The 27,344-nt window shown below is 41.0% G+C and overlaps 2 protein-coding genes across 2 annotated transcripts in view; both read right to left on the bottom strand.

Annotated features, from left to right (window-relative positions):
• The window catches only part of LOC310789572 (alpha-N-acetylgalactosaminide alpha-2,6-sialyltransferase 1-like), a 29,957-nt gene extending 16,794 nt beyond the window's left edge, over positions 1–13,163 (bottom strand). Inside the window, exons 1-4 of the mRNA XM_083651215.1 lie at positions 13,025–13,163; positions 4,602–4,773; positions 3,382–3,544; positions 477–639 (exon numbers count right to left, since the gene is read on the bottom strand). Coding sequence (XP_083507341.1) covers positions 477–639; positions 3,382–3,544; positions 4,602–4,773; positions 13,025–13,128 — 602 coding nt within the window. The 5' untranslated portion in view covers positions 13,129–13,163. The remainder of the gene's footprint in view (positions 1–476; positions 640–3,381; positions 3,545–4,601; positions 4,774–13,024) is intronic.
• Positions 13,164–14,073: 910 nt separating this feature from the next.
• LOC310789570 (alpha-N-acetylgalactosaminide alpha-2,6-sialyltransferase 1-like) overlaps positions 14,074–27,344 on the bottom strand; it is a 29,597-nt gene continuing 16,326 nt past the window's right edge. Inside the window, exons 6-9 of the mRNA XM_083651212.1 lie at positions 21,757–21,860; positions 21,475–21,558; positions 21,226–21,325; positions 14,074–16,144 (exon numbers count right to left, since the gene is read on the bottom strand). Of these exons, the coding sequence (XP_083507338.1) occupies positions 15,959–16,144; positions 21,226–21,325; positions 21,475–21,558; positions 21,757–21,860 (474 nt within the window). The 3' untranslated portion in view covers positions 14,074–15,958. The remainder of the gene's footprint in view (positions 16,145–21,225; positions 21,326–21,474; positions 21,559–21,756; positions 21,861–27,344) is intronic.

The following is a 27,344-nucleotide window of genomic DNA, read 5'->3' as shown; positions in this document are numbered from 1 at the left end:
GTGGACCAGTGATGTCACTGGTCCACACTTTAACACTCATAATAACTGTCAAATTAAATGACAGACTTCAAAACCGTTTACAGTTGTCTGATATACTACTGATGTTCTAATGATACAAAGCTGGTTGAAAATGGGTGGAGTGTTCCTTTAAAGCAAGTGAGCAATGTTTGTTTCCATTTTTGTCCCACTGATGATGTCATAGGAGGCATCAGTGATGTCATAAGACTGATATGCCTCTATACTGCACATACATTCCTTTCATACACACACATTCAAAATCAAAATAGACCCTCTTTCATACACTTGTTATTATTGCATAAAGTAGTTAATGTGAGTGTGGGACACAAACACACAAAGTCACTTATAGAAGCGGCTGCACCACTTAAAAACAAGTATCTGTTGCTTTACTGCTACAGTATAGTAGTAGTATTTATCTGACTTTAGAGCATTTATATAGTATTCTGTGCCCATCTTACCGAAACACATAATCGTGTGCGTTTATCTCCTTCCCCATGCCAGAGCCGTTGAGGATCCCAGCGTTGCCCACCACAGCGCAGCGCACACAGCCGTCACCATCGCCTCTGGGGAGGAGCAGTGGCTCCTTCGGCTTTGGGATCAAATCCACAGCTGCCTTCACTTCTGCAAAGCCAAGCAAAACATACAAATAACTACATAGTCTGTGCTTCAAAAGTAACTAAACTGACCAGCAGTACCCTGCTTTTCACCATTAGGTGTCAGGCTTCACCACAAATTTAGGTGGGGTTTAGTTCCTCTTGAAATTAAAATACACTGTACAGACACACAGTTTGAAGACTCTAGCAACCCAGTCTCAAATATCTATTTTTAATAGGATGTCACAGCTGACCATCACATTAATTACCCACGCAAATATGAGTAAAAAAAAAACATTCACAAAACAGAGCTCAAATACAGCTAATCTGGCTGCTCAAATCATTTCTCAGGCCTGTGGGGGCGTGGCCACATCACATTTGAACTATATGAACATCAGATTCCTGTATATGAACAGTATGGTCAGTCATGGTGCACCCTCAGTGTTTATGTCCATGCTGCATCCCCATGATGCCAGCTTTCTCCTAATTATGATTGGTTGGAGATTGTTGATGTCCTGAGATAACTCCGCCCACTTTACCTCTACTTTTTCAAACTGCAGAAAAAAAAGCGAATTCAGTGCTGGTCATATCATCTTTTTTTTCCTCACAAATGACAAGATGGCCGCCGTGCCTTCTCTATTATCTAGGCTACATCTCCTCCTTTATGAGTGGTATAGATTTAATAAGGGAAATGAATAAGGGATTACCTGCATTCATCTGCCCCCAAGCTTTGGAATTCCCTACCCCCACACATCCGACAGTCCGACACCATCATAACATTCAAATCCCACCTCAAAACCCACCTGTTCAAACTGGCCTACTCTCTGTAATTAATGTCACTTTTCCCCAACCAATCTGCATTTTCCTTCCTTCTTAGCTATGTTCTATTCCTGCTGTAATTTGCCCTGTTTTTAATATGTATATGTTCTTATTATGTGAAACTGTTTTTATATGCACTGTGAGGCGACCTTGGGTGTTCTGAAAGGCGCCTCCAAATAAAATGTATTATTATTTTTATTATTATTTCAATAGATTCATTCATTAAAAGAGTCAACAGGAGTGTGAATCAAATGCTGTAAAGCTGACTGAAGCATGTCTGCCATCATCCTCCATCTGACTGACTCACTGATTATGTGTATTAAAGTATTGAAAACAGCAACAAGAATAAATTGTGCCCTGTTCTGTCCTGATGGCAGGTCAGAGGAGCCTCTGTTGGTTTGCACAATATTTCTGGAACAATGCAATGTTATCAAGGTCTGTTATGGCAGGGATGTGAGCAACAAATAACCTGGTAAACCAGCCGGTCACGTGAACCCACATTTTATTTGGTTCTGCGGGACCGTCTGGCCTCAACTCTGGGAGAGCTGTCTGCAGAAACTGCAAAGACGAGCCAATCGCAGCGACTCGCTGACATCGTAACCGGCCAATCAGAACATCGCTATAGCAAAAATAGTAATGGCCGACTCCTTGCCTGTCCGCCTCGAGGAGTAATGTCGATGTTCGTCTAGTTTAAACAGCCATAAAATGCAGTTATTTCAGAAATAGAGTCTATCTGGGCGGAAAATGTGTTTTTGCCGTTGCTCCTGAGTGGATTTGGGTTTGACTGGATCCAACGCTGATTGGCTGAAGGAGTTGTCTGTCAAGGCAAGTACACCCGCACAAATTCCGCCCACTGCAAAGACTGTTGTGAAGGCTTCAGGCCAGACGGGAACGAAGAACAAAATGAAATGTGATGAGTTCATGTGACCGGCTGGTTTACCAGGCTAGACAACAATGTGTCATGCCATTGAGGGCCGTGAGTCTGCAGCCTTGCATTCCAACACTGCAGCAGATGATTGATTGATGAGTGATTACCAGGGAGGAGGAACTAATCATGAAAACCTGCCTCTATCTACAGCCAATTTCTGCAGCTACCAACAAAGGCACATCTAACTTGCCAGAGCTATGCAGAGAGGCTCCTGTCTGGTTGTCTCATCACAGAAATCCCCTGCTTCATAGCAATGTCGTTCTTCACAATCCAGTAAGCCAGTCATAACATCTCGATGACATCTGGATCTGTACAGGGACACCTGCATATCTGCATACCTCTAACCTGCCATAGCAGAGGTACGTGGGCAGGTCACTAAAAAAGAGCTGGCAAGTAATAATCAAGGCTAATCAAAGCTCAATAATAAAGAGAAGCTCTACCATGCCAAGGAAGTATTAGACACCTGTGATGGGCGATGACAAATGGGCAGGTGCTTGAGCACCTCCTGGGGTCTATCTGTGCATGTGCCTGGGGTTGTTGCAGAGCATACTGTATTTGCTGTCTAGTTGTGTGTGAGTGGCCTTATTGTTAACATTAGCCTGGCTGATGTGTATGCAAATCTGTATCACTTTTTTTTTTTTTTTTAGGGGGGCAGGGGGGGCATTTTAACCTTTATTTAGATAGGACAGCAGGTGCAGTGGCTGATTCTAGAGTCTGAATCCAGGCGAATCCAAATTAAATGACAAACATCAGAGAAGAGACCACTGATTGTGGAGGGTTCAACGGGTAAATAAATCTGCAAATGGGAGCCATAGTGTGCGGCCTCTCCTTTCTCTTTCACTGCTGTTTTTATTGGGCCCAGCACTTTTTGGATTTTTGGATGTGCGTGTCTCTTTCACTGTTTTATACTACTATGCCAAGGAGACACGCACAACAAACACACACACACACACACACACACACACACACACACACACACACACACACACACACACACACACACACACACACACGTGCCCGTACCGTCGTGGCTGTACTGCATGAAACCAAAGGGGTTGTTGAAATGGGAAAGTCTGTTCCACTCGCTCATGTTGAGATTGTCTTTGTGCATGAACAGAAGCACGTTGGGGATGAAAGCCTGCTTGAAGCTGGGATCCTCACTCTTCTGTAGAGACTGGGGACAGGTCTGACAGTGGCAAAGAAAATACAGTATAATACATGAATCTAACAGGCAAACATTGAGATTAGAAAATGTGTCATCATACTCATTTTTTGGTTAAACCTACTGATTGTTTGAGAGAGCTCCATGCAGTGGAGAAAGAGAGGATGGGTCAATCAATCGTCACATAAATGCAGTTTGTTTCAATGACTGATTGAAGGAAGAGGCAGAGGGTGAGGGTTACAGAGGCAGAGGGTTACAGAGGGTGAGGGTTACAGAGGCAAAGGGTTACAGAGGGAGATGGTTACAGAGGGTGAGGGTAACAGAGCGTTACAGAGGCAGAGGGTTACAGAGGGTGAGGGTTACAGAGGACAGCTGAAAAACAAATATAAGCAGGTCACACCACACAAGCACTTTGCCAGAAGATATCAGCCTTGTTTATTCCCTAGCCTCGGAATTCAACTACTCATTTGTTTCACTCAATCATAGTCTCACATAAGGACCCCGTATTTTCACTGTGGGCTGCATTTGCAAAGGCCCTACTTTTACATACATGTAGCAATCACAATAAAACAGTACTTGCCTTAAACACAAGGTTGTTGTCTACTGAACCGGGCTATTCGTGTTCTTAAATATTGTGTTGTTTCCAATTCTGATCTATTTTTTGTCATACCAGAGGCTGTCTCTGCCTGTCTTTTCCATTGAAAATGGCCATTGTTGTTCTTCCACTTCCCAGGGAAACAGCGCCCTCTCTGCTGTGGCTACAGGTGGAAACCCGTCATTACATCTGGAAGAACAGAAATCACAGCCTCTGGCATGACATAAATGGCTCAGAATTGGAAACTACGCAATATTTAAGAACATGAATAGCCCGACTTGATGGACAACCTTGTGTGTAAGGCAAGTACTGTCTTATTGTGATTGCTACATGTATGAAAAAGTAGGGCCTTTGCAAATGCAGCCCACAGTGAAAATACAGGGTCCTTGTGTGAGACTATGATTGAGTGAAACGAATGAGTAGTCGAATTCTGAGGCTACATTCCCATGTTTTAATGCTGCAAGGGTCTTGCTATAGTCTGCTTACTGTCTGTCTGGGTCGGGTATCCAGGTTATACACATCTTCAAAATCCCACTGAGGCAGCTTCTTAAAGTCCTTTTTGAAGAGGAGAGGCATGGGAGTCTCCTGGAGGGAACCTGCACCTCCAGGTGGAGTGGTGCTGTCCGTCTTGACCGTCTGACCAGTTTCTCTGAGCTCACTGAAAAGGCAATTTTCAACCAACATGATTTGACATCATGAATCCTGGAGCCAATCACTATGCAGTATTCAGAAGTTAAAGCCCCAACACATTCTCACTCCCAACTCTTCATATACTGCAGATCGGTCAGGAACCCTTCTTGTCATCAAGTCATGAGCTGGGAGTGAGAATGTGTTGAAAGCCTGTGTGGTATGCTGTGATTAGCTAGGTTCTAGAGCACCCTGATTGGTTGCTTTGGTTTTTATGCCTCCGCCGGCGATAGCCAGGCCGGAGGCATTATGGATCCGGGTTGTCCGTCCGTCCGTCCCTACGTCCGTACATCCATCCGTCCGTCCGTCCGTCCGTCCGATGTTCGTTAACCTGATATCTGAGGAACGCCTTGACGGAATTTCATCAAATTTGCCTCAAACATCGACTTAGACTCAAGGATGATCTGATTAGATTTTGGTGGTCAAAGGTCAAGGTCACTGTGACCTCTCGAATGCCATTTTCAAGCTTGTTAACGCGATATCTCATAATGCCTTGACGGAATTTAATCAAATTTTCCTCACACATCGACTTAGACTCAAGGATGATCTGATTAGATTTTGGTGGTCAAATTTCAATGTCACTGTGACCTCTCGAATGCCATTTTCAAGCTTGTTAACGCGATATCTCAGGAATGTCTTGATGGAATTTCTTCAAATTTGCCTCAAATGGCAATTTGGACTCAAGAATGAACTAAAGGCGGAGGCATAAATCTGCGGTGCGGCCATTCTTAGGGAGAAGGAGGGAAAGTAATTTTAAGGATTTTAACAAGATAATTTAACCTTTTTTGTGGGAAAAACCATCAGACACAAATTATTATTCAAAGTAGAGTATTTTATATACATCTTGAAACATGACTTTAGGGGTCTTTAAGCATGGCCGTAGCTACCATTGAGGACAGGGAGGTCCCGATCTCGGTAATTATTTCCTGTCAAAAATGTGTTTTTACCGTAATGAAACGCAAGAGGAGTTTTAATTTGAAAGTTGAGACCGACTGTGATGAAACACTATATGCTATGGACCTTTAAGTTGAAAATATGGTTAGCTCTAGAGGAAGTTAAAGGGATAGGCCAACTTTTTGTGAGTTTAGCCATTTCCCATACGGAAGAGGCATATATACACATATATGGACATACATCCGACACAAGGTCCACATATATGTCACATACATGTACATGTATGCACTTTGCATACAAACCCACCTGAGATATATGCATATATATGTGAGGATCATATATGTGATCCAAATATAAATTGACATATATGATCATATAGGCAATTAACATATATGAGTACTCCCATACATGTGATCATATATGCTCATGTAAGTAATGGACATATAGGATTATTCTAGCATATGTTTAGATATATGTACATATAAGCAATTAACATATAAGAATATTTCTACATATTTCCGCATATATGCAAATACAAGCAACACACATATATGTTATTCTCTTGCATATCAATATATGTGTGCATATGAGCATTAAACATATATGATTATTATTACGTATGTCAACATATATGCTCATATAATCAATTAACATATGCGGATGTTCGCATACATGTAATCATATATGTTTGTGTAAGCATTGAACATATAGGGTTAAACTTACATATGTCTACACATATGTGCATATCAGCAATTAACATATAAGAATGTACTTACATATGTAAGCATGTATGCTCATATAAGCAATTAACATATATGAGTATTCTCATACATGTGATCATATATGTTAATGCAAGTAATGGACATACAGGGTTATTCTTGCATATGTTTAGATATATGTACATATAAGCAATTAACATATAAGAATATTTCTACATATTTCCGCATATATGCAAATGCAAGCAACACACATATATGTTATTCTCTTGCATATCAAAATATGTGTGCATATGAGCATTAAACATATATGATTATTATTACGTATGTCAACATATATGCTCATATAATCAATTCACATATGCGGATGTTCGCATACATGTAATCATATATGTTTGTGTAAGCATTGAACATATAGGGTTAAACTTACATATGCCTACATATATGTGCATATCAGCAATTACCATATAATAATTTACTTACATATGTAAGCATGTATGCTCATATAAGCAATTAACATATATGAGTACTCCCATACATGTGATCATATATGCTCATGTAAGTAATGGACATATAGGGTTATTCTTGCATATGTTTAGATATATGTACATATAAGCAATTAACATATAATAATATTTCTACATATTTCCGCATATATGCAAATACAAGCAACACACATATATGTTATTCTCTTGCATATCAAAATATGTGTGCATATAAGCATTACACATATATGATTATTATTACGTATGTCAACATATATGCTCATATAATCAATTAACATATGCGGATGTTCGCATACATGTAATCATATATGTTTGTGTAAGCATTGAACATATAGGGTTAAACTTACATATGTCTACACATATGTGCATATCAGCAATTAACATATAAGAATGTACTTACATATGTAAGCATGTATGCTCATATAAGCAATTAACATATATGAGTATTCTCATACATGTGATCATATATGTGCATGCAAGTAATGGGCATACAGGGTTATTCTTGCATATGTTTAGATATATGTACATATAAGCAATTAACATATATGAATATTTCTACATATTTCCACATATATGCAAATACAAGCAACACACATATATGTTATTCTCTTGCATATCAACATATGTGTGCATATAAGCATTAAACATATATGATTATTATTAGGTATGTCAACATATATGCTCATATAATCAATTAACATATGCGGATGTTCGCATACATGTAATCATATATGTTTGTGTAAGCATTGAACATATAGGGTTAAACTTACATATGCCTACATATATGTGCATATCAGCAATTACCATATAATAATTTACTTACATATGTAAGCATGTATGCTCATATAAGCAATTAACATATATGAGTACTCCCATACATGTGATCATATATGCTCATGTAAGTAATGGACATATAGGGTTATTCTTGCATATGTTTAGATATATGTACATATAAGCAATTAACATATAATAATATTTCTACATATTTCTGCATATATGCAAATACAAGCAACACACATATATGTTATTCTCTTGCATATCAAAATATGTGTGCATTTAAGCATTAAACATATATGATTATTATTACGTATGTCAACATATATGCTCATATAATCAATTAACATATGCGGATGTTCGCATACATGTAATCATATATGTTTGTGTAAGCATTGAACATATAGGGTTAAACTTACATATGTCTACACATATGTGCATATCAGCAATTAACATATAAGAATTTACTTACATATGTAAGCATGTATGCTCATATAAGCAATTAACATATATGAGTATTCTCATACATGTGATCATATATGTGCATGCAAGTAATGGACATACAGGGTTATTATTGCATATGTTTAGATATATGTACATATAAGCAATTAACATATAAGAATATTTCTACATATTTCTGCATATATGCAAATGCAAGCAACACACATATATGTTATTCTCTTGCATATCAAAATATGTGTGCATATAAGCATTAAACATATATGATTATTATTACGTATGTCAACATATATGCTCATATAATCAATTAACATATGCGGATGTTCGCATACATGTAATCATATATGTTTGTGTAAGCATTGAACATATAGGGTTAAACTTACATATGTCTACATATATGTGCATATCAGCAATTACCATATAAGAATTTACTTACATATGTAAGCATGTATGCTCATATAAGCAATTAACATATATGAGTATTGTCATACTTGTGATCATATATGTTCATGCAAGTAATGGACATACAAGGTTATTCTATTATGTTTAGATATATGTACATATAAGCAATTAACATATAAGAATGTTTCTACATATTTCTGCGTATATGCAAATACAAGCAACACACATATATGTTATTCTCTTGCATATCAAAATATGTGTGCATTTAAGCATTAAACATATATGATTATTATTACGTATGTCAACATATATGCTCATATAATCAATTAACATATGCGGATGTTCGCATACATGTAATCATATATGTTTGTGTAAGCATTGAACATATAGGGTTAAACTTACATATGTCTACATATATGTGCATATCAGCAATTAACATATAAGAATTTACTTACATATGCAAGCATGTTTGCTCATATAAGCAATTAACATATGAGTATTCTCATACATGTGATCATATATGTTCATACAAGTAATGGACATACAGGGTTATTCTCGCATATGTTTAGATATATGTACATATAAGCAATTAACATATAAGAATATTTCTACATATTTCCGCATATATGCAAATACAAGCAACACACATATATGTTATTCTCTTCCATATCAAAATATGTGTTCGTATAAGCATTAAACATATATGATTACTATTATGTATGTCAACATATATGCTCATATAATCAGTTAACATATGCAGATATTCTCATACATGTAATCATATATGTTTGTGTACGCATTGAACATATAGGGTTAAACTTACATATGTCTACATATATGTGTATATCAGCAATTAACATAGAAGACTTTACTTACATATGTCTACATATATGTGTATATCAGCAATTAACATGACTTTACTGACATATGTCAGCAGGTATGCTCATATAAGCAATTAACATATATGAGTATTCTCATACATGTGATCATCTATGTTCATGTAAGTAATCCAGGGTGCAGCAGAGAGACTGGTTGGAGGGGGCGTGAACATTTCTCCAGAATTTGCATGGAAGTCCCATGATGCATTTGGGGCAGAGATTAGGGATCTAATATGGTTAATAACTCCACAGGATTTAATTTATGAAGCTTTTAAATTATATATTTGGAATCAGCTTTACGATGAGCTTCTAAATCATATATAATATATAATGTTTACACTAAAACCATAATATAGACTGTGGGGCATTTTAATGACTCCACTGTCAAAAAACCCTTATTTTTAAATCTCATGCACACTGGACAAACCTTGAAAATATCCAGTAGTGCTGGAAGTCTTGCACAAAACTAACCATTTTCATGGTGGGTTTCACTTCTGAGATGTTGTTCAATCAAAAATAATTTGGAAAATGACATCTCTTTTAATTAAGAGATATGTGTTTTGATTCCATACATGTTCATATATTGTGATATATATGCACATATATCCTGGATATATAGGTGGATATATTCAGATTCAGATTCAGATTCATTTATTTAAAGAATGGGACTTTACACATTGATGAACAGTACAGCCGTACAGTAAATATGTCAGGTTGTAGCCCAAGGGCTAGTTTCCACCTGTAGTCCCATGGCAGGTTGATGTAATCATGAAAGCGAAAGAAAAATTAATAATACAACAAAGATTAAAAGTACAGAAAGTTAGTAAAACCAAAAATGATTAAAACACACAGTTAATAATACCAAAAAGAAATTAGTAATATAAAAGGTTAGTAAGACCTAAAATAAATAAAATAAATAAAACACACAGAGCATGCTGCAAAACATGGCAAATGTTAATTGTGATCACATTGTTGGTTTGATCTGAGCCATATTTTCAACTGGCCTTTGAAGGTGGCGAGACTCGGGCATTCTCTGATCGAGGGAGGTAGATTATTCCAGAGAGTGCTTCCCATGAAGGACAGGGTCCTCTGACTAAAGGAAGTTTTTCTAAAGGGGACCTCACAGACCTTGTTCGTAATGGCCCGGGTGACACGGGTCGAATTGGCGGTCGCACGATATTTGATGAAGTCAGCAAGAGGAGGCGGCGCCAGTCCATGTAGAACTTTGTATATTAGACAGGCAGAGGTGAAATTTCTAAAGTTCTCAAAACTTAGCATGCCATATTTACGTATGATATGGCAGTGGTGATGAGAAAAGGGTTTTTTATCTAGTATTTTCAGGGCTTTTTTATAGAGTAGTTCGGCTGGTTTGAGGATGGTTACTCCTGTCAGCGACCAGCTAGTTATACAATAGTTCAGATGCGAAAGGATCATTGAGTGTAAAAATAAAAACGCAGCGTCTGTGGACAGACAGCTCCTTATTTGTCTGAAATTATACAGGTGGAATTTAATTTTTTTGGAGATCATTTTAATGTGATTGCTGAACGTTAAATTGGAGTCCAGCATCACGCCTAAGTATTTAAACTCGTTAACTACTGATAATTCCTCTGACCCCAGGAAAACATTGGAGCACGAAGGTGCAATGTTTTTTTTAGAAAAGAACATACAAACGGTTTTTTTTGCATTCAGCACGAGACAAGATTTAGTTAGCCATGCCTGAATATGAGAGAGAGCTGAAGATAGGACACGTGCCGCCTCCACTGGGTTTTTAGCCCTTGTGAAAATAACTGTGTCGTCAGCATAAAGCTGGACATCTACATTAAAACAGTAATCTGGAAGATCATTAATATACAGGGAAAAGAAAATTGGGCCCAAAATTGACCCTTGGGGGACCCCTACTGGACAGCTCAGGTAAGGGGAGCTGACACCGCCAACCACAGTGCACTGCTCCCGGTGAGACAGATATGATTCAACCCACTTAATGGCCTCAGCAGAAAAATTGAAGCTGGACAATTTAGAGAGGAGCACACTGTGGTTGACGGTGTCGAATAGAGATATATGTCGAATAGAGATAAATACATACAGTTATACACAGGTAATAGTCATATATGTTCATATAAAATAAAACATATATGTATGTATAGTTATTATTCATATATAGTTTTATATGTATTAACCATATATGCCCGTATAGTGTCAATACATACAAATGTACATATAATTAATTGCCATATGTGTCCATATACAATCTATACATGTATGCACATATATAATTATATAGGACAAACATATATGGACCATATATGAAACGTTCCAATTCCATACATGTTCATATATTGTGATATATATGCACATATATGCACATCTATCCTGGATATATAGGTGGATATATGTCGAATACAGATAAATACATACAGTTATACACAGGTAATAGTATTATATGTTCATATAAAATAAAACATATGTATGTATAGTTATTATTCATATATAGTTATATATGTATTAACCATATATGCCCGTATACTGTCAATGCATACAAATGTACATATAATTAATTGCCATATGTGTCCATATACAATCTATACATGTATGCACATATATAATTATAAAGGACAAACATATATGGACCATATATGAAACGTTCCAATTCCATACATGTTCATCTATTGTGATATATATGCACATATATGCACGCATATCCTGGATATATAGGTGGATATATGTCGAATACAGGTAAATACATACAGTTATACACAGGTAATAGTCATATATGTTCATATAAAATAAAACATATATGTATGTATAGTTATTATTCATATATAGTTTTATATGTATTAAGCATATATGTCCATATAGTGTCAATGCATACAAATGTACATATAATTAATTACCATATGTGTCCATATACAATCTATACATGTATGCACATATATAATTATATAGGACTAACATATATGGACCATATATGAAACGTTCCAATTCCATACATGTTCATATATTGTGATACATATGCACATATATGCACATATATCCTGGATATATATGTGGATATATGTTGAATACTTATATGAACATATACTACATGTATGTTTACTACATATATGTGTATATATGCCTCTTCCGTATGGGTTGCCATATTGCCTATATTAAAACTAGAATGTTCATGGCTTTCTTTTCAATCTGTGTGCAATACAAACTGTGGTAGAGCCTTCACTGACAATAGCTTAGCGCTACAATGGCAGTCTATGCGATTTTGGCCTACTCCCGTTCAGTCGCCCAAAATGCACATTCCAACATCCCAAAAACCATCACATGTACATGGTGTGACTCGTGTGCTCACCACACGAGGAGATAATAATCCAAAGTTACGTTAGTATTACGTAGAGTATAACCAAAGTCACTTCCTCGTTTGTCATGAGGCGCATGTGCTGTGTGCATCAGTAGCCTACAGTATGTGTAAAGCCAACCAGCCACCTACTGAATCATGAGTCACCATAACACATTTCACTTGGAGCAAAAACAGTTTGACCCCGCCATCCCCTTTGCAATGTGTGTACAAATTGACCACTGATAACAATCTTTCAACAACTTACTTGATCCTTTGTGATATAAATTCCCATGACAGCATGTAAAGCATGATGCAGACCGAGACCGCCAACAGGACAGGAAAAATTATCCTGAAATGTTGAAACGCCATACCTCCAGAATTTTGTCCGTGGACCTGAACGCACCGAGTTCTGTTGGAGAAATGAGTCTAAGTCCAGGTTGGCTCCAGTGTCATGTTCACGCCCTGCCACAGTCACCTCAACTGCATTCATACGCAGGTAAAAATAAAACAAGGTGCATGTAGCCTACATGAGGCAAGCACGCACGCACGCACACACACACACACCTGTTACAACATCCATACCTGCTTGGTTTCATTCCAAAATCACGGTCAAAGGTGGTTTGAGACATACAGGACCAGCTTTACAGGTCGCTGTCTTTAACACTTCATCCTCCTTTTAGCAAATCATGTCATAAATGCATGCAATGTATTGCCTTTATTAGTAGCTAATATAAATCGTCCTTTCTACAACTAAATGTGTCTCAAACTAAAGACATGATGATCAGCTATAGAAAGACTCCTCCTAGTCCGTACTAACCAGCATCAAAGTGACTGACATTGAGCTTGTGGACAGCTACAGTATGCTGTAAATACTTGGGTGTTGTTCTTGACAGCTGTAAATGAGTCCTTCTCATCCTTGTCACATCTTTGATCTCAACTTGAGTACAAGGAAATTGTTTTGCTCAGCGACCTAAACTGGGACTGGCTAACTCCCAAATCGTTCCCAAAATTTCAAAGTTTCAAATGGAAAAACAAAAAAACAAAAAAAGCTTCACCGGCCAAAAAAATAAGCATTTTTTTTCTCTTTCTAAATTTATGGCGGGCCACTTAAAAACCCCTGGCCACCCCTGATCTAGACTCTTATACAAGAGAAACAAGGCCTGGCTTAAGGCTAAAGTCAGGGTCTGAGGCTGACTGGCTCCATTTTAGGCAGCAAAGAAGTTATTGTACACCACAAATCAAAACCTCTAAATCTGAGTAGTATAGATAAATCGACAGACAAACAGACAGACAGATAGATAGATAATGTTTTATTTATGTCGTGCACCACGGGGTGCCCAGCCTGTATGGGCTTACAAGACACAGACACAAGCAAGTTAGAAAAAGTGTATCCATACATGTACAAAACAATCATATAATCAAATCAACAACTTCTCCATGCAGTTTCCAGGCTCTCCCAATAAAACTGACCAAACTGAAGACTTCCTCTCTGAATAGCCATTACAAGTTACCATCATCTCCTGACCAGAATAATTCAGGTTTCTTATTTTGCATTAACTTAAATAAAGGCAGTCTTGGTTCCTCATATATGAACAATGAAACAAAAATTTAAATTAATCTTCCACAACACCCAGTTCACATACAGTACACAAAGGGCCCTATCTTCGTACGGCGCTATCGTTTGCGCTGCCGTTTGCACGCCTCTTATTGCTATCTTCCCTGTGTCTTAAGCTATCGTGTGCCTCCACCGTCCAGTTTTGCGCTGGGGTCTAAAGGCAGACACAGGTGTAGGCGTGGCCCAGGAGTCTCCGTGGGCCTCTAGCCTATCATCCGTCTCACGCAAGTGTCATTTAGCGCTCTGGGGAAGATACTGTCGGTATGTTCCGAGCGCAAAGAGAGGTTTGGACGTTGCCCGTTCCAAAATAGGCATTCCAGCGCAATGTGTTAGAAAAAGGGGCCTTGGGTGCTCTCAATTTTAACGCCAGCAAATAGCTGGTCTTAGCGCAAACAACCCCACTACGCCAGGTGTACGCCTGAGCGCACACAGTATTCTCCGTGCAGTGCAGGAAATCCTTGCTTGGATACATACGCACGGCATGGATGTCTCTCGCTCTCCAACACTTCGCGCACGCAGAGACTCTTCCCTCCTCAGAATGCCACATTGATTTTCAACTATAGCCTACATTGCAGAAAAAACACATCTTGATTTAAAAATGAGAATTCGTTTCTCTGGTTTTATTAGGCTACATAATTCCCGACCATACAGGTCTGTGGTGTAACATTAGATTACTTTAGGTAGGAGAGGGTAGGAGAAAATAAAAAGCAAATGTTGATCTTTTCCAACCATTATACGTTTAATAGCACCGCAATAGCCCTCTCCACTTCCCTCGTCGATGACGTGAAGCGCAGCGGGCCGACATGCCCACAATTAGGGCTTTGCGCAGCGTTATTCCAGCGCAAAATGGGCGCTAACGCAAAATTACCACCGTTGGGAAGATAGGGCCCAAAGTCTCTCCTCCTCAGCAATAGAATTGAACCTGCCCACCTCAATTGCCAGAGGGAGGTATCAGTTCTCAACTGGGCACATAGTCTTCTGGATCTATCCAGGGGTAATGTAACGTAAGGTTCTAGACTATTGTTAATTTGGATATTATGTTGAGTTTTCCAACAACATGTAGCAAAACATTTACTTAAACAGAAACAGTGGTGCGTTGAATAATGACGTTCAACCTGGAAACCGTAGCAAAACGGTGCACACCGTTTTCAGATCGAACACACGCCAAGTCTCTCTCCTTCGACATGTTGTTCTTCTTTAAAAGAGCAGCTGTCGTTAATAAGCGGTGAAGGGCTGCTCAGTCTTTACAGTGTGGCTGTTAGAAGTTAAAATACTTTAAAATGTTGAGCGCAATGCGTGGAGTTGCACTGCTTATCAATGTCAGTTGGGCCAGGCAAACAATCAATTGATACCATGTGATGTGAACGGTGGCTGGCGGGTCTTTAACCCGGCCGCACATGCAGCCCTGCTCCTACACATGTGCACCAACCATGTTTTGCCCAAGCATTATATTACTCTATGTACATTACCATATATTATCTCTTTTCTTTTATTAACGTACTTGTTTTCCTTGGTACTGTTCTGCCAGTTGCCGCTGTGGCACCTGAATATCCCCAAGTGGAGAAAAAATGTGCCATTTTATCATTATCCTCTTTGATAAAGCCTGATGATTTTAGCATTGTGCAGTTTTTTCCATGCCTTCATTTCCATGACGTAGTCATGCTTGGCATAGAAGCTTACTCTGGTTTTAACTTCTTTAACCGCTGGTCTTTCCACATAGTATTTGGAGTATTTAAACCAGTCCTCTGTCATGAATCCATATGCATCAACCTGAGAGAGAGAGAGAGAGAGAGAGAGAGAGAGAGAGAGAGAGAGAGAGACCAAGATTAGATCGGACCAAATTGACTTGCTAAATTATAACGATCTAGTCTTTGACATTCAGTATATGAATACATTCCATACATGTACAGATTGTTTTATGTTGCTCATAGGCTTTTGTATCATTCACCATGGTATATTAAAAAAAATACTTAAAATCATGGATGACCAGACACACCCCCTACACGACCTGCTGGCTGGACAACGGAGCGGTTTCAGTCAGAGGCTCCGTCAGCTCCCCTGCAGCAAGGACCGTTACAGGAGGTCTTTCGTGCCCACCGCAATAACAATATACAATAACTCCTGGACATGCCGAAAGAGGAGGGCCCTCCTCTCCCTACCCCTCCCTCTCTCCCCCCTCCCTCCCCTCCTATAATGACCCTCCTGAATGTTGAATCCATACTGCACATGCACAGTGCACACTCATGCCCACGTTGCACTTTGCACACTCACAATGCATAGTCATAGCTATAATACCATGTAATATAATATGCCATACAGGGTACGGCATAGTCATTGCAATTATAATATAAATGATCAAACAGTGTACAGCTTTAGTCATAGAAATAATAGTATTATTTAATATACTTACAGTTTCTGGGAAATTAAAGATGTAACGGCGGTGGAGGTAAAGTTGTATATATTGTTTGCATATTTACGTATTGTATTGTTTCTTGCTTCTTTCTAGCAATATGTTGATACTGCTGTTTTTGCTCTGCACCTTACCTACGGGAATTTGTGTAACTTTTTATTGTTTAATTAGTTGTTGCTGTCATTGATGCTACTGCTGCTGTAATGCCAGAATTTCCCTACGGGGATGAATAAAGTACTCTATCTATCTATCTATCTATCTATCTATCTATCTATCTATCTATCTATCTATCTATCTATCTATCTATCTATCTATCTATCATATTACCTATTAGGCAAATTAGGATGCCTAATTTTTTACATCCTTAGGGGCCGTGTCCATAGACAGTGTTCCCCCAAGTCCAATATTTCCTGCTTGAGGCGCGCAGAGCGCTCCGCCCAAAAACACTAGCCGCCGAGAGCGCTAAACGCCAGGTGGAGGGCTGGGAAGAGGAGCGCTCCTACACGTCCTTACCATCGAGAATGAATTGCAGAAAGGCACCTTAAGCCGTAATATTCCGTAATGTTAACCACATCACAGGTATGTAGAGCCAGAAAGAGAGTAATGTTATCTTACCACATCACAGGTATGTAGAGCCAGGAAGAGAGTAGTGTTATCTTACCACATCACATGTATGTAGAGCCAGGAAGAGAGTAATGTTATCTTACCACATCACAGGTACGTAGAGCCAGGAAGAGAGTAATGTTATCTTACCACATCACAGGTATGTAGAGCCAGGAAGAGAGTAATGTTATCTTACCACATCACAGGTATGTAGAGCCAGGAAGAGAGTAATGTTATCTTACCACATCACAGGTATGTAGAGCCAGGAAGAGAGTAATGTTATCTTACCACATCACAGGTATGTAGAGCCAGGAAGAGAGTAATGTTATCTTACCACATCACATGTATGTAGAGCCAGGAAGAGAGTAATGTTATCTTACTACATCACAGGTATGTAGAGCCAGGAAGAGAGTAATGTTATCTTACCACATCACAGGTATGTAGAGCCAGGAAGAGAGTAATGTTATCTTACCACATCACAGGTATGTAGAGCCAGGAAGAGAGTAATGTTATCTTACCACATCACATGTATGTAGAGTAGAGAGCTGCAAACCCGAGGGTACCCTCGCGGGCCCCTCGGGCCTGCCAATACGGGCCAAGGCCGGGCTCGTTTTTTCTTTTTTTTTAATTAATAGGTCCGGGCCGGGCCGGGGTCGGGCCGTTTTTCAATAATTAAATAAAATAACGTTGTATTACTCGCTTGATTTTACACAGCAGAGCAGTCACACAAAGAGGAGGAGCACACACTGCACAGACACTCGCCCAGTCACAGCCACACACACACACAAGCCCTTTTCCCACATGCGCTTTGTACCGCAAAATGACCGGAACGTGGTCAAATGCCTGCATGTGGGAAAGGCGCCGTGCCGGTATAAGCGCGACCCCGTCGTCGCGGCCATTTCACCAGTTTTGAGCAAGTCAGAAGAGCGGTATGCCGCGATAGACAGACAGGTGAGAAAGGGGTCCAGTCATTTTCCGCTATCAGTGGGCTGTGACTTCGCGGACCAGGTTGCAATGCACACAGTAGACAGTCCAACACCAAATACACAGCTGATTGTTCGATATTCCCCTGGTGTTGCGTACCACCAAAGGACTATTGCCAGTCGCAAACGCGCTTCCAGTGGTTTTCGCCACCGGGTGATCTTGCGTGCGGGTCGGACCAGACTCAGCACGTAGTCGAACGGACGCTTCCATTCCACGTCGTCAAAATTGTTCAGAGCATCTTCCCAAAATAAATTCCCTCCTGGTCTCTCTCGCTTCCAGACGGCTCTAGTCTCACGCAGCAGTGCAGAGGTACATAACACTGTCATGATCTGTCCCCGGTCTTCATATTCTGCACGATGTTGAGCGGAAGACTGCGAACATGAATCTGTTTCTGTTCGCACGTATATCCCTTTCCATTTTCGCCTTAATTTGTCTGCGTCGCTGTCTACGTTTGAGGAAAAAGCGCATCAGCAATATTATCAAAAGAGTGGACGCCGGCTCCATGTGTGTTTGTTGTTGTTTTCTGACTGGCCTCAGTGGCCTGCAGCACAGACCCCAGGCCACTCTCCCCCGCCCCCCGCCCCCCGCCCGCTCCGCCGCACCCCACCCCACCCCCCAACATACCGGCTATTTGACGACTAGATTCTCACTTGCGAAGCTGAGGTGTGAAAGGAAATTCAGGGAAATGTCCGATATTGACTTACAGGTAATTTTCCGGTACGCATGTGGGAAAAGGGCTACAGACACACACACCCTCACCGTGACGTTAGTCTGCCACTCCAGTCCACAATCCACCGTTCAGTCAGCATGCTGTCACTGTCAGCGTAAAAAACAACAACAAAACAAGCCGCGTGTGTCCGTGTCCGTGTCGTGATAGAGAAATAAGATCGATGGACATAAAACAAAGTTTGCGAGGGGAGAGTTAAACAGTCCCCACTGCAGTAGGGAAAGCTCATTTCAACCTGTTCAAAACGAACCCATCTACCATACATTGTGAGGACACTAATGTGACGTTATTCAATGCAGCTATAAACGGTAAGTCTGCTGTTTTAATTTCGATATGCTTGAGTGACATAATGTTTCAGTTTGTGGGCATTGTTGCTGTTGGCAATTAAACGATCTAACGTTCTCTTTCTCGAGACATGTGTGGATTTTGATAGGCCACGGTAGCGTGTGTGAGAGGGGGAGAGAGAGACAGAGAGAAAGCTGCAGTGTTTGTCTATAGGCAACACAGTCTAGCAACGTTTTGGACCAACGAGTTCAGCGGCGCGGCAGCATGCACAGAGAGGGAGAGAGAGATGTGTCGTCATATCGTGATATTGATGTCGGGCCTCGCAACGGGCTCGGGCCAATTAATTTCATGACTCATCCAGGCCGGGTCGGGCACGGGCCTGCATGTCACGGGCCGGGGCGGGCTCGGGCTGAGATTTCAGGCCCGCGCAGCTCTCTAATGTAGAGCCAGGAAGAGAGTAATGTTATCTTACCACATCACAGGTATGTAGAACCAGGAAGAGAGTAATGTTATCTTACCACGTCACAGGTATGTAGAGCCAGGAAGAGAGTACCGTAAATTCCGGACTATAAGGCGCACCGGTGTATAAGCCGCACCTGCAGAGTTGACTGTTTTTTACATATATAAGCCGCACCGGTCTATAAGCCGCGGGTGTTTTGATGTTTAATTACCATATGTAAGGCTTCGTGCACAGAGGGGATTGTCGGGAAAGAGATGGCTGTTTGGGGAAGCTCCCATTTATTAACATTTCAACAAAACAAAAGTCAGGTCACTAATCCCCAGACAAAATCACACATTGTGAGATGCTTAAAAATCACCATCGGCGGGAGCTTTACTCCAGATGCTGTGCAGCCAAGAACACAAGTGAAATTCGTTCTCTCGTGACCTGTGGTTCTCAACGTGATGGACGATTCACCTTTCTTGTTAACAGTCCTAGTGAGAGGCGGGTCGAACGTCAAAGGCACTTCATCCATATTTATGATCTGCTCCGGTCCGATGGAATATTCCTTGATCTTTCTTTGTGTGAATTCGCCGAAGTTTGTAATTTTCTCCTGGTAGTCGGGAGGGAGTTGCTGACACAGTCGTCCGCGCCCTGACAGACAGTCCCTTTCGTCTCGGGTTTGTGCATGATCCTTTGCTGCTGCTGCTGTTGTTGTTCCTGTCTCGCTACTGTCTCAGACATGGCTTTCAGGCTCAATCGCCGCCATTGTCGTAACACAGCCAGTTCTCCATCTTTTGAAGCATGATGTTAGATTACAACGAGCTAGTTGTGTGGCTTAGCCTTCCAAAATGTTGCTGTTAGTTTTTTAGAATGTAATACATAGAATTGGGAATGTTACATTCAATTTCATTCAGACTGTCTTTCAGGCTCAATCGCTGCCTTTTTCCCCCCGGAGCGAGGGAGGAGGGAGGGTATTTTACCGTAGTGGCTGAGAGAGAGTAGTGGCACAGTGCTCCAATCAGGTCGCGAGGCACATTTTTTGCAACATCATCCAATCAGGGTCTCGCTCTCATAATGTCTGTCTTGCTCTCGTTCTGCCTCATACCAACATCCATAGATTTTGGAGGTTCCCGAGTGGCCGTTTGCTGGAAAAATCCATAGATAAGCCGCACCGTTATATAAGCCGCAGGGGGCAAAAAAGGCCAAAAAACGGGAAAAAAGCCGCGGCTTATAGTCCGGAATTTACGGTAATGTTATCTTACCACATCACAGGTATGTAGAGCCAGGAAGAGAGTAATGTTATCTTACCACATCACAGGTATGTAGAGCCAGGAAGAGAGTAATGTTATCTTACCACATCACAGGTCTGTATAGCCAGGAAGAGAGTAATGTTATCTTACCACATCACAGGTCTGTATAGCCAGGAAGATAGTGAACGCCCCGTTGGTCGGTCTGCATATAGTCCATTGCCTACCATTGAGGAGTGCAGACTTCAAGAACCTGTGAGCAATGAAAACACACACACACACACACACACACACACACACACACACACACACACACACACACACACACGCACATTAAACAGCATAATAGACACACATGTATGAGGCAGGCTTGCGTAGGATTAAAGGTGAAAGGAGGCTGACCTGTTGCGCACATATCTGAGAAAGTCTGGGTGCAGAACATAGAAGCGGCTCTCGTTAAAGTGTCCAGCGTAATATGTCCTCGCCCTGGAAGGTAAAGACAATACTCAGTAATCACCAGGCCAGTGTGGTGAAATTACACATGTGTGTGTGTGTGTGTGTGTGTGTGTGTGTGTGTGTGTGTGTGTGTGTGTGTGTGTGTGTGTGCGCGTGCGTGCGTGCGTGCGTGCGTGCGTGCGTGCGTGCGTGCGTGCGTGCGTGTGTAGAGTAGAGGTAGATATTCACTGGCGGTTCTTGAATCGTCCACTGGGAACTCTCTGATTACTGAGAAGCCCCTGCAGCCACTGGAAATCCTTCATCTCCTCAGGAATCATCACATACTTTATACCCTGTGAGAGGAAGAGGTGAGACAGGTTTAGCAGTCAGAGATGAAAAAAGTACACACATTACTTAAGTAAAAGTAATAAAAGAGAACAGGACATGTAATAAAGTATCAAAGTAAAAAGTATTTCTACCGGGTGTTCCTGTGCAAAGCTAATGAAACCTCATGTCATATTAATCTAATTCAAAGATTAAAAGATCCCACCCAAACATGTTTTAAGATGTATAAAGACTATACTGTACTTTGATTAATAATTTGTGTGATGGTTTTTCTCAGAAAAAGTTCAATTATCTCATTAAATCATGACATGACATCATGACATCTACTCCTCTCTCGTTATGTTAGATTGTTGCTGTGATGTGACACACGAGAGAGACAGAGACAGAGAGAGAGAGAGAGAGAGAGAGGCGGTCGAGCGATCTAGACGCTGCATGAAGAGATGGAGTGGTAATAGCGTGAAAGCTGGGAGAGACAAACGTTACATTGTTTTTCTCTCTCGTGCATTAAAACTAAATTAAGAGTAACTAGCCTGTTTTGAAAATGTAAGGAGTAGAAAGTACAGATATTTGTGGTAGATAGTCAAAGCAAAAAGTTGTCAGGAAAAAACAAAAAACTAATTACAAATACTGGTTGGTTACGCTGTAACCCAGGTTGGAGCATAGGCGAAATTTGAACTTTAAAGGGATACTTCAGATTGTTTGAAGTGGGGTCCTATGAGCTAGTCCCATACAGTCAATGAACTAGGTAAAGCGTTCGGACGCTAAGCGCACCGTGTATCGAGTTTCGGCACTCTGAAGTAGCAGCCTACCGGGCTTTCTCTCTGTAGCTGTGGGGGCCAGGTACTACAACGTAATTTAGCCACCTAAAAGAACGCCCACCTAAACAAATCAATATCAGTGTACATGTACGCTCGATTTTGACCATTTTCAGTGCTTTACTTTACCGTCACCACATTTGTGTATTGTATTTGTTGTGCAATCAAGCCTGTGAATGCATTTTGCCTAGGAATACATACTTCTGCGGTTGGGAGAAAATGTAGTGCCAAATGAGAGGGCTCTTCGAAGTATTGAAACCTACTACCCTGCTTGTAGGCATCAAAAGTCATCAGAAATTAATTTAGTGATGAAGTAAAACTTAAATTGTAAAAAACTTTCCCGGAGCTTATGGCGTCTTCTCTAGGGGTGGGAATCGCTGAGTAGCTCACGATACGATATGGTCACGATACTTGGCCCTCGATAACGATATTATCACGATACAGCGATTCTGCGATAATCGATATATTGGAAGACGATACATCACGATACCTGTGTAACTGAAGAGAAAAAAATACCCCTAAAAGGCAAGAAGCAGGTATTATGTATTTATTAGCAGAATTGACATGAACTCTCTCAGAGTTCACTCACTCACTCATAACATTTTCGATACCACGGAGGAAAAGTTACACATTAAGTCTTTTTATTATTATTATTAAAACAAGAAAACCTATATAACCTACCTACCTATATAATTTCTAAAAGTAGATATTAATGAGCAAACATTTAAATTAACGTCAACTTGAAACTATGTTTCAAACTTTCAACTACCACACACAGCATAATATTTTAGCCTGTTTATTAAAAAAAAAAAAAAAAAAATTAAATAAACATATTGGTGCCAGTGTATCGATAACGTATCGCAAGTGGAAATATCGCGATACCGTGAGTATCGATATTTTGTCCCACCCCTAGTCTTCTCTGCTGTGTTCTGCCTCCGCTTATGCCGAAATGAATGCTGGGATACGTGCCTTGCCAAGTTGACACAAGTCAGAAAACCAGAGCATCCTTGGTGAAGTGGGCATGTCAAGAACACATCCAGGAATTTTAAGCGTTCTTGGCAAAATGTGAACTTTGCATTGGAACAGTACTTGGGCTGCGACTGATGACGTTTCACAGGACCACAAGAACACACAAGAACCCTTATTGAGAAACGGCAAATGTCTCTCCCCAGACTCAAATATTACGTTGCGTTACGGCGCTCCACATACTACATAAATGAGTCTGTGCCCCTTCACAGCCACAGTTGGTAATTAGAGGGCAGGTCTAGGGGGTTTGAAATTGAATAAGTGACAGGTCGTAGCACCAAGTGGTTTGAAATGCTCAATTGCAGGAGCCAGTTAGGGGCGGTCTCAGGGTGGGTGGGCCTCCCTTATCGCAAAGTCGTTACTGATTGGCAAATGGTGAAAGCAACACTCGCCAATCATTGGCCAAGATTCCGTGACCAGTTTGGAATTATTTACCTCTCATAATGCAAGAGGTTGTTCATGAAATTTGAGAGCATGATTTATCAATTTCACGTTCAGATTTTGGACCCTTGGACTCAAAAAGCCCCCGCGTGTGCTCAGATTTACTCTGCTTGTCCTTAAACTGCTCCCGCTCAAAACTTTATGCTCCCGCTCAAAACTTTTCTTTATGGACAGATTTCATGCACTCACATTCAAATTTGTGAGAGTGCAGGAAATCTGTCCAAGCAGAAAACTTTTGAGTGAGAGTACAGTTTGAGGACAAGCAGAGCAAATTTAAGCACACGTGGGGGCTTTATGAGTCCAAGGGTCCAAAATCTGAATGTGAAATTGATAAATCACGATCTCAAATTGCTTGAACGACCTCTTGCATTTAGATAGGTTAGATAGAGGGGGGTACCGTAGTGCAGTGGTAAGCGCTGTCGCCTCACAGCTCGAAGGTCCTGGGTTCAATTCCCACCTGGGACGCTGTGAACGCTGAAGGAATGTCCTCGAGTGCCCACTGCCCGGGTGGGGTCATCAAAAGGGCCTTTCTGTGTGGAGTTTGCATGTTCTCCCCGTATCGGGTCAGTATAGTCTCATATCTATTGACCTCTCGCAGGGTTTTTCACGAATGCACATGCTTTGTTTCGCAGTTGTATTTCGGACTCACTAATGCACACGATCTGTTTTACAAATGCACACGCTCTGGTTCACAAATGTAATTTTTATGCAAACTTGTAATATAAATTCAGGCTAGAGCGAGGTGCTCGACGCAGGTAAATGACGTGCAGCGCACAGGCCCTCTTGAGGCGTCCTTGAGGCATCCTCTCAGCCTCTGGATTGCCTTTGCCACGGGAGGGTCTGGTGAGACGAAGGAGGAGCACGGCCGGGAGTAACCCACAGAGCCTAGATCCTCCATGCACCGAAGGGCCAATACTGCGGCGTAGCACTAGCTCTATTGCAGCGGATTGGGTTCTCTTTTACCCCTCCCGCGGGCAACGTTGCAGACAGAGTAGTAAGGCTGATCCGTGAGCGGCTTCTGGGACGCGAGTCGGGGTCTTAATTGGCCTCGGCTGGGTCTACTGGGCGAGGGTGTATGATGTTGACAGACCCGAAACACCTTACGACCCCAGATAACATCACTGATGACGCGTCCTAGCGCATGCGGCAGTAGTGTATTTGAGAATACGGAAATGCACACGCTCTGCTTCACAAATATTATTTTGAAGCACAGTTGTAATATAAATTCACAGATCATGCGAATTGCTCAATGTGCATTTACAAACTGCTTCTCATTTGTGAACCTCTGTGTTGTCGTGAATTTTGAGACTCCCCTGACATGCAGGTCAACGAATGTCACCATTGGCTGATAAAGCTGTCAATCAAATGTGATTCTGATTGACAGATTCATCAGCCAATCAGGTGTGTTTGCTTTCAGCCAATCATATGCAGTGTTGGGCAAGTTACTTTCAAAATGTAATATACTACATATTACTAGTTACTTTCATTTGAAAGTAATACGTTCCTTTACAATATTACTTTCTGTGTAGAGTAACTCGTTACTTATTACACTACTTTTGCATTACTTTTACCAAAACATCAGCAGCAGCAGAATGACATCGCCGCCCCGTAACCATCCCAAAAATTTTTTTAACCGCCTTGAAGTCAGTGTAAACAATCCAAAATTCTAAATGTTATTCTTTTCCTGTGTTATTGTCATCTGTAGTGGTTATTTGCATAAAAACACACAGTTTGATTAGGAAATGATTGTATCTTTTTTAAATATGTGCTTTGATTTAATAAAATGTAACTCAATTTGTAACTTGACTTACTTGACAAAGTAACTGGTATAATATTACTGAAATCCTATAAGTAATAAGTTATATTACTGAGTTACTGCTAAAAGTAATATATTACATGTAATATGTTACTTTTGTAATGAGTTACCCCCAACACTGATCACATGGCTCCTTACATTTGCGCTAGACTACAACAGCTACAGAGCTAATGGCTACATCCCATCCAGCCCATTCTGAGATGGGTTGTTCCCATCTCAGAATGGAGCTCCCCAGCTAGCATGTTTCCTCCTTAGCCACAGCTAGCATGTTTCCTCCTTAGCCACAGCTAGCATGTTTCCTCCTTAGCCACAGCCATTCACTTGCTCGTTCTGCTGCCTGAGACATGTTGCTAACCGCAAGTTTCAGGCTCCGTCCCCGAATGCCCAACTCAGTTAGTAGGGCAATAACGGACTTTGCCACAAAACCACGGCAGCCCACCTCTACAGGCTGCACTCGAGCCCTCCAACCTCGCTGCTCTGCCTCTGCTGCCATTTCAGCATACCTAGCTTTCTTGCGCTCATAAGCCTCCTCAACTCGATCTTCCCACGGGACTGTGAGTTCGATAAAAAATATTTGTGAAGCAGAGCGTGTGCATTTCCGAATTTATATTACAAGTTTGCATAAAAATAATATTTGTGAAGCAGAGCGTGTGCATTTCCGAATTTATATTACAAGTTTGCATAAAAATTACATTTGTGAACCAGAGCGTGTGCATTTGTGAAATAGATTGTGTGCATTAATTAATCCGAAATACAACTGCGAAACAAAGCATGTGCATTCGTGAAAAACCCTGCCAGAGGTCAATAGATATGAGACTATACTGACCCCATATGCCGGTGCCTCCCGGGGGCTTCCTTCATATAGGAACCTCCTAAACCAAAACATGCAATATCCTGGTTGCTAATGTGGTTCCTCCTCTGGTCGTTAAGGGCGCCTGTTCAGAGGGAGGGTAACTGGTTGTAATAGCGTGAACCTCCCACGTGCTATGTCCTACCGGTGAAGCTTCCTCTGTCAGGTGAAAAGCGGCTGGCTAACTGCCCATGTCTCGGAGGAAGCATGGATCCAGTTTCGGCTCCATGATAGGTAGTGTCCCAGACCCAGAGAGAGATCTGCAGCATGTAGTAACGTAGTGTGTAAGTGCAGCCTGTGTATTGCAGATTTGTCTGCCTGCAGAAAGCTCTGAAGGCAGCGCCACTGTCTTGGAAAATACAAGCAGCGTTGACACTGACCACTCGCTCTTACCCGACCTAGTCAGGATTAAACGAGGAACTATGGAGAGCAAGGGATCTCAGTCAGCACTGATACCGCATGCTAGCACGCTCAAGCTAATGTGCAAAGACACCCAGCAGCTATCCAGGGAGGAACTACAGTACTTAAGTACAAATGCTTTGTT

The sequence above is a fragment of the Poromitra crassiceps genome, assembly GCF_964638095.1.
Source record: "Poromitra crassiceps genome assembly, chromosome: 14".
NCBI classification, from domain to species: Eukaryota; Metazoa; Chordata; class Actinopteri; order Beryciformes; family Melamphaidae; genus Poromitra; species Poromitra crassiceps.
Note: the sequence above shows the minus strand (reverse complement) of the source record. Positions and strands in the feature narration are given on the sequence as shown.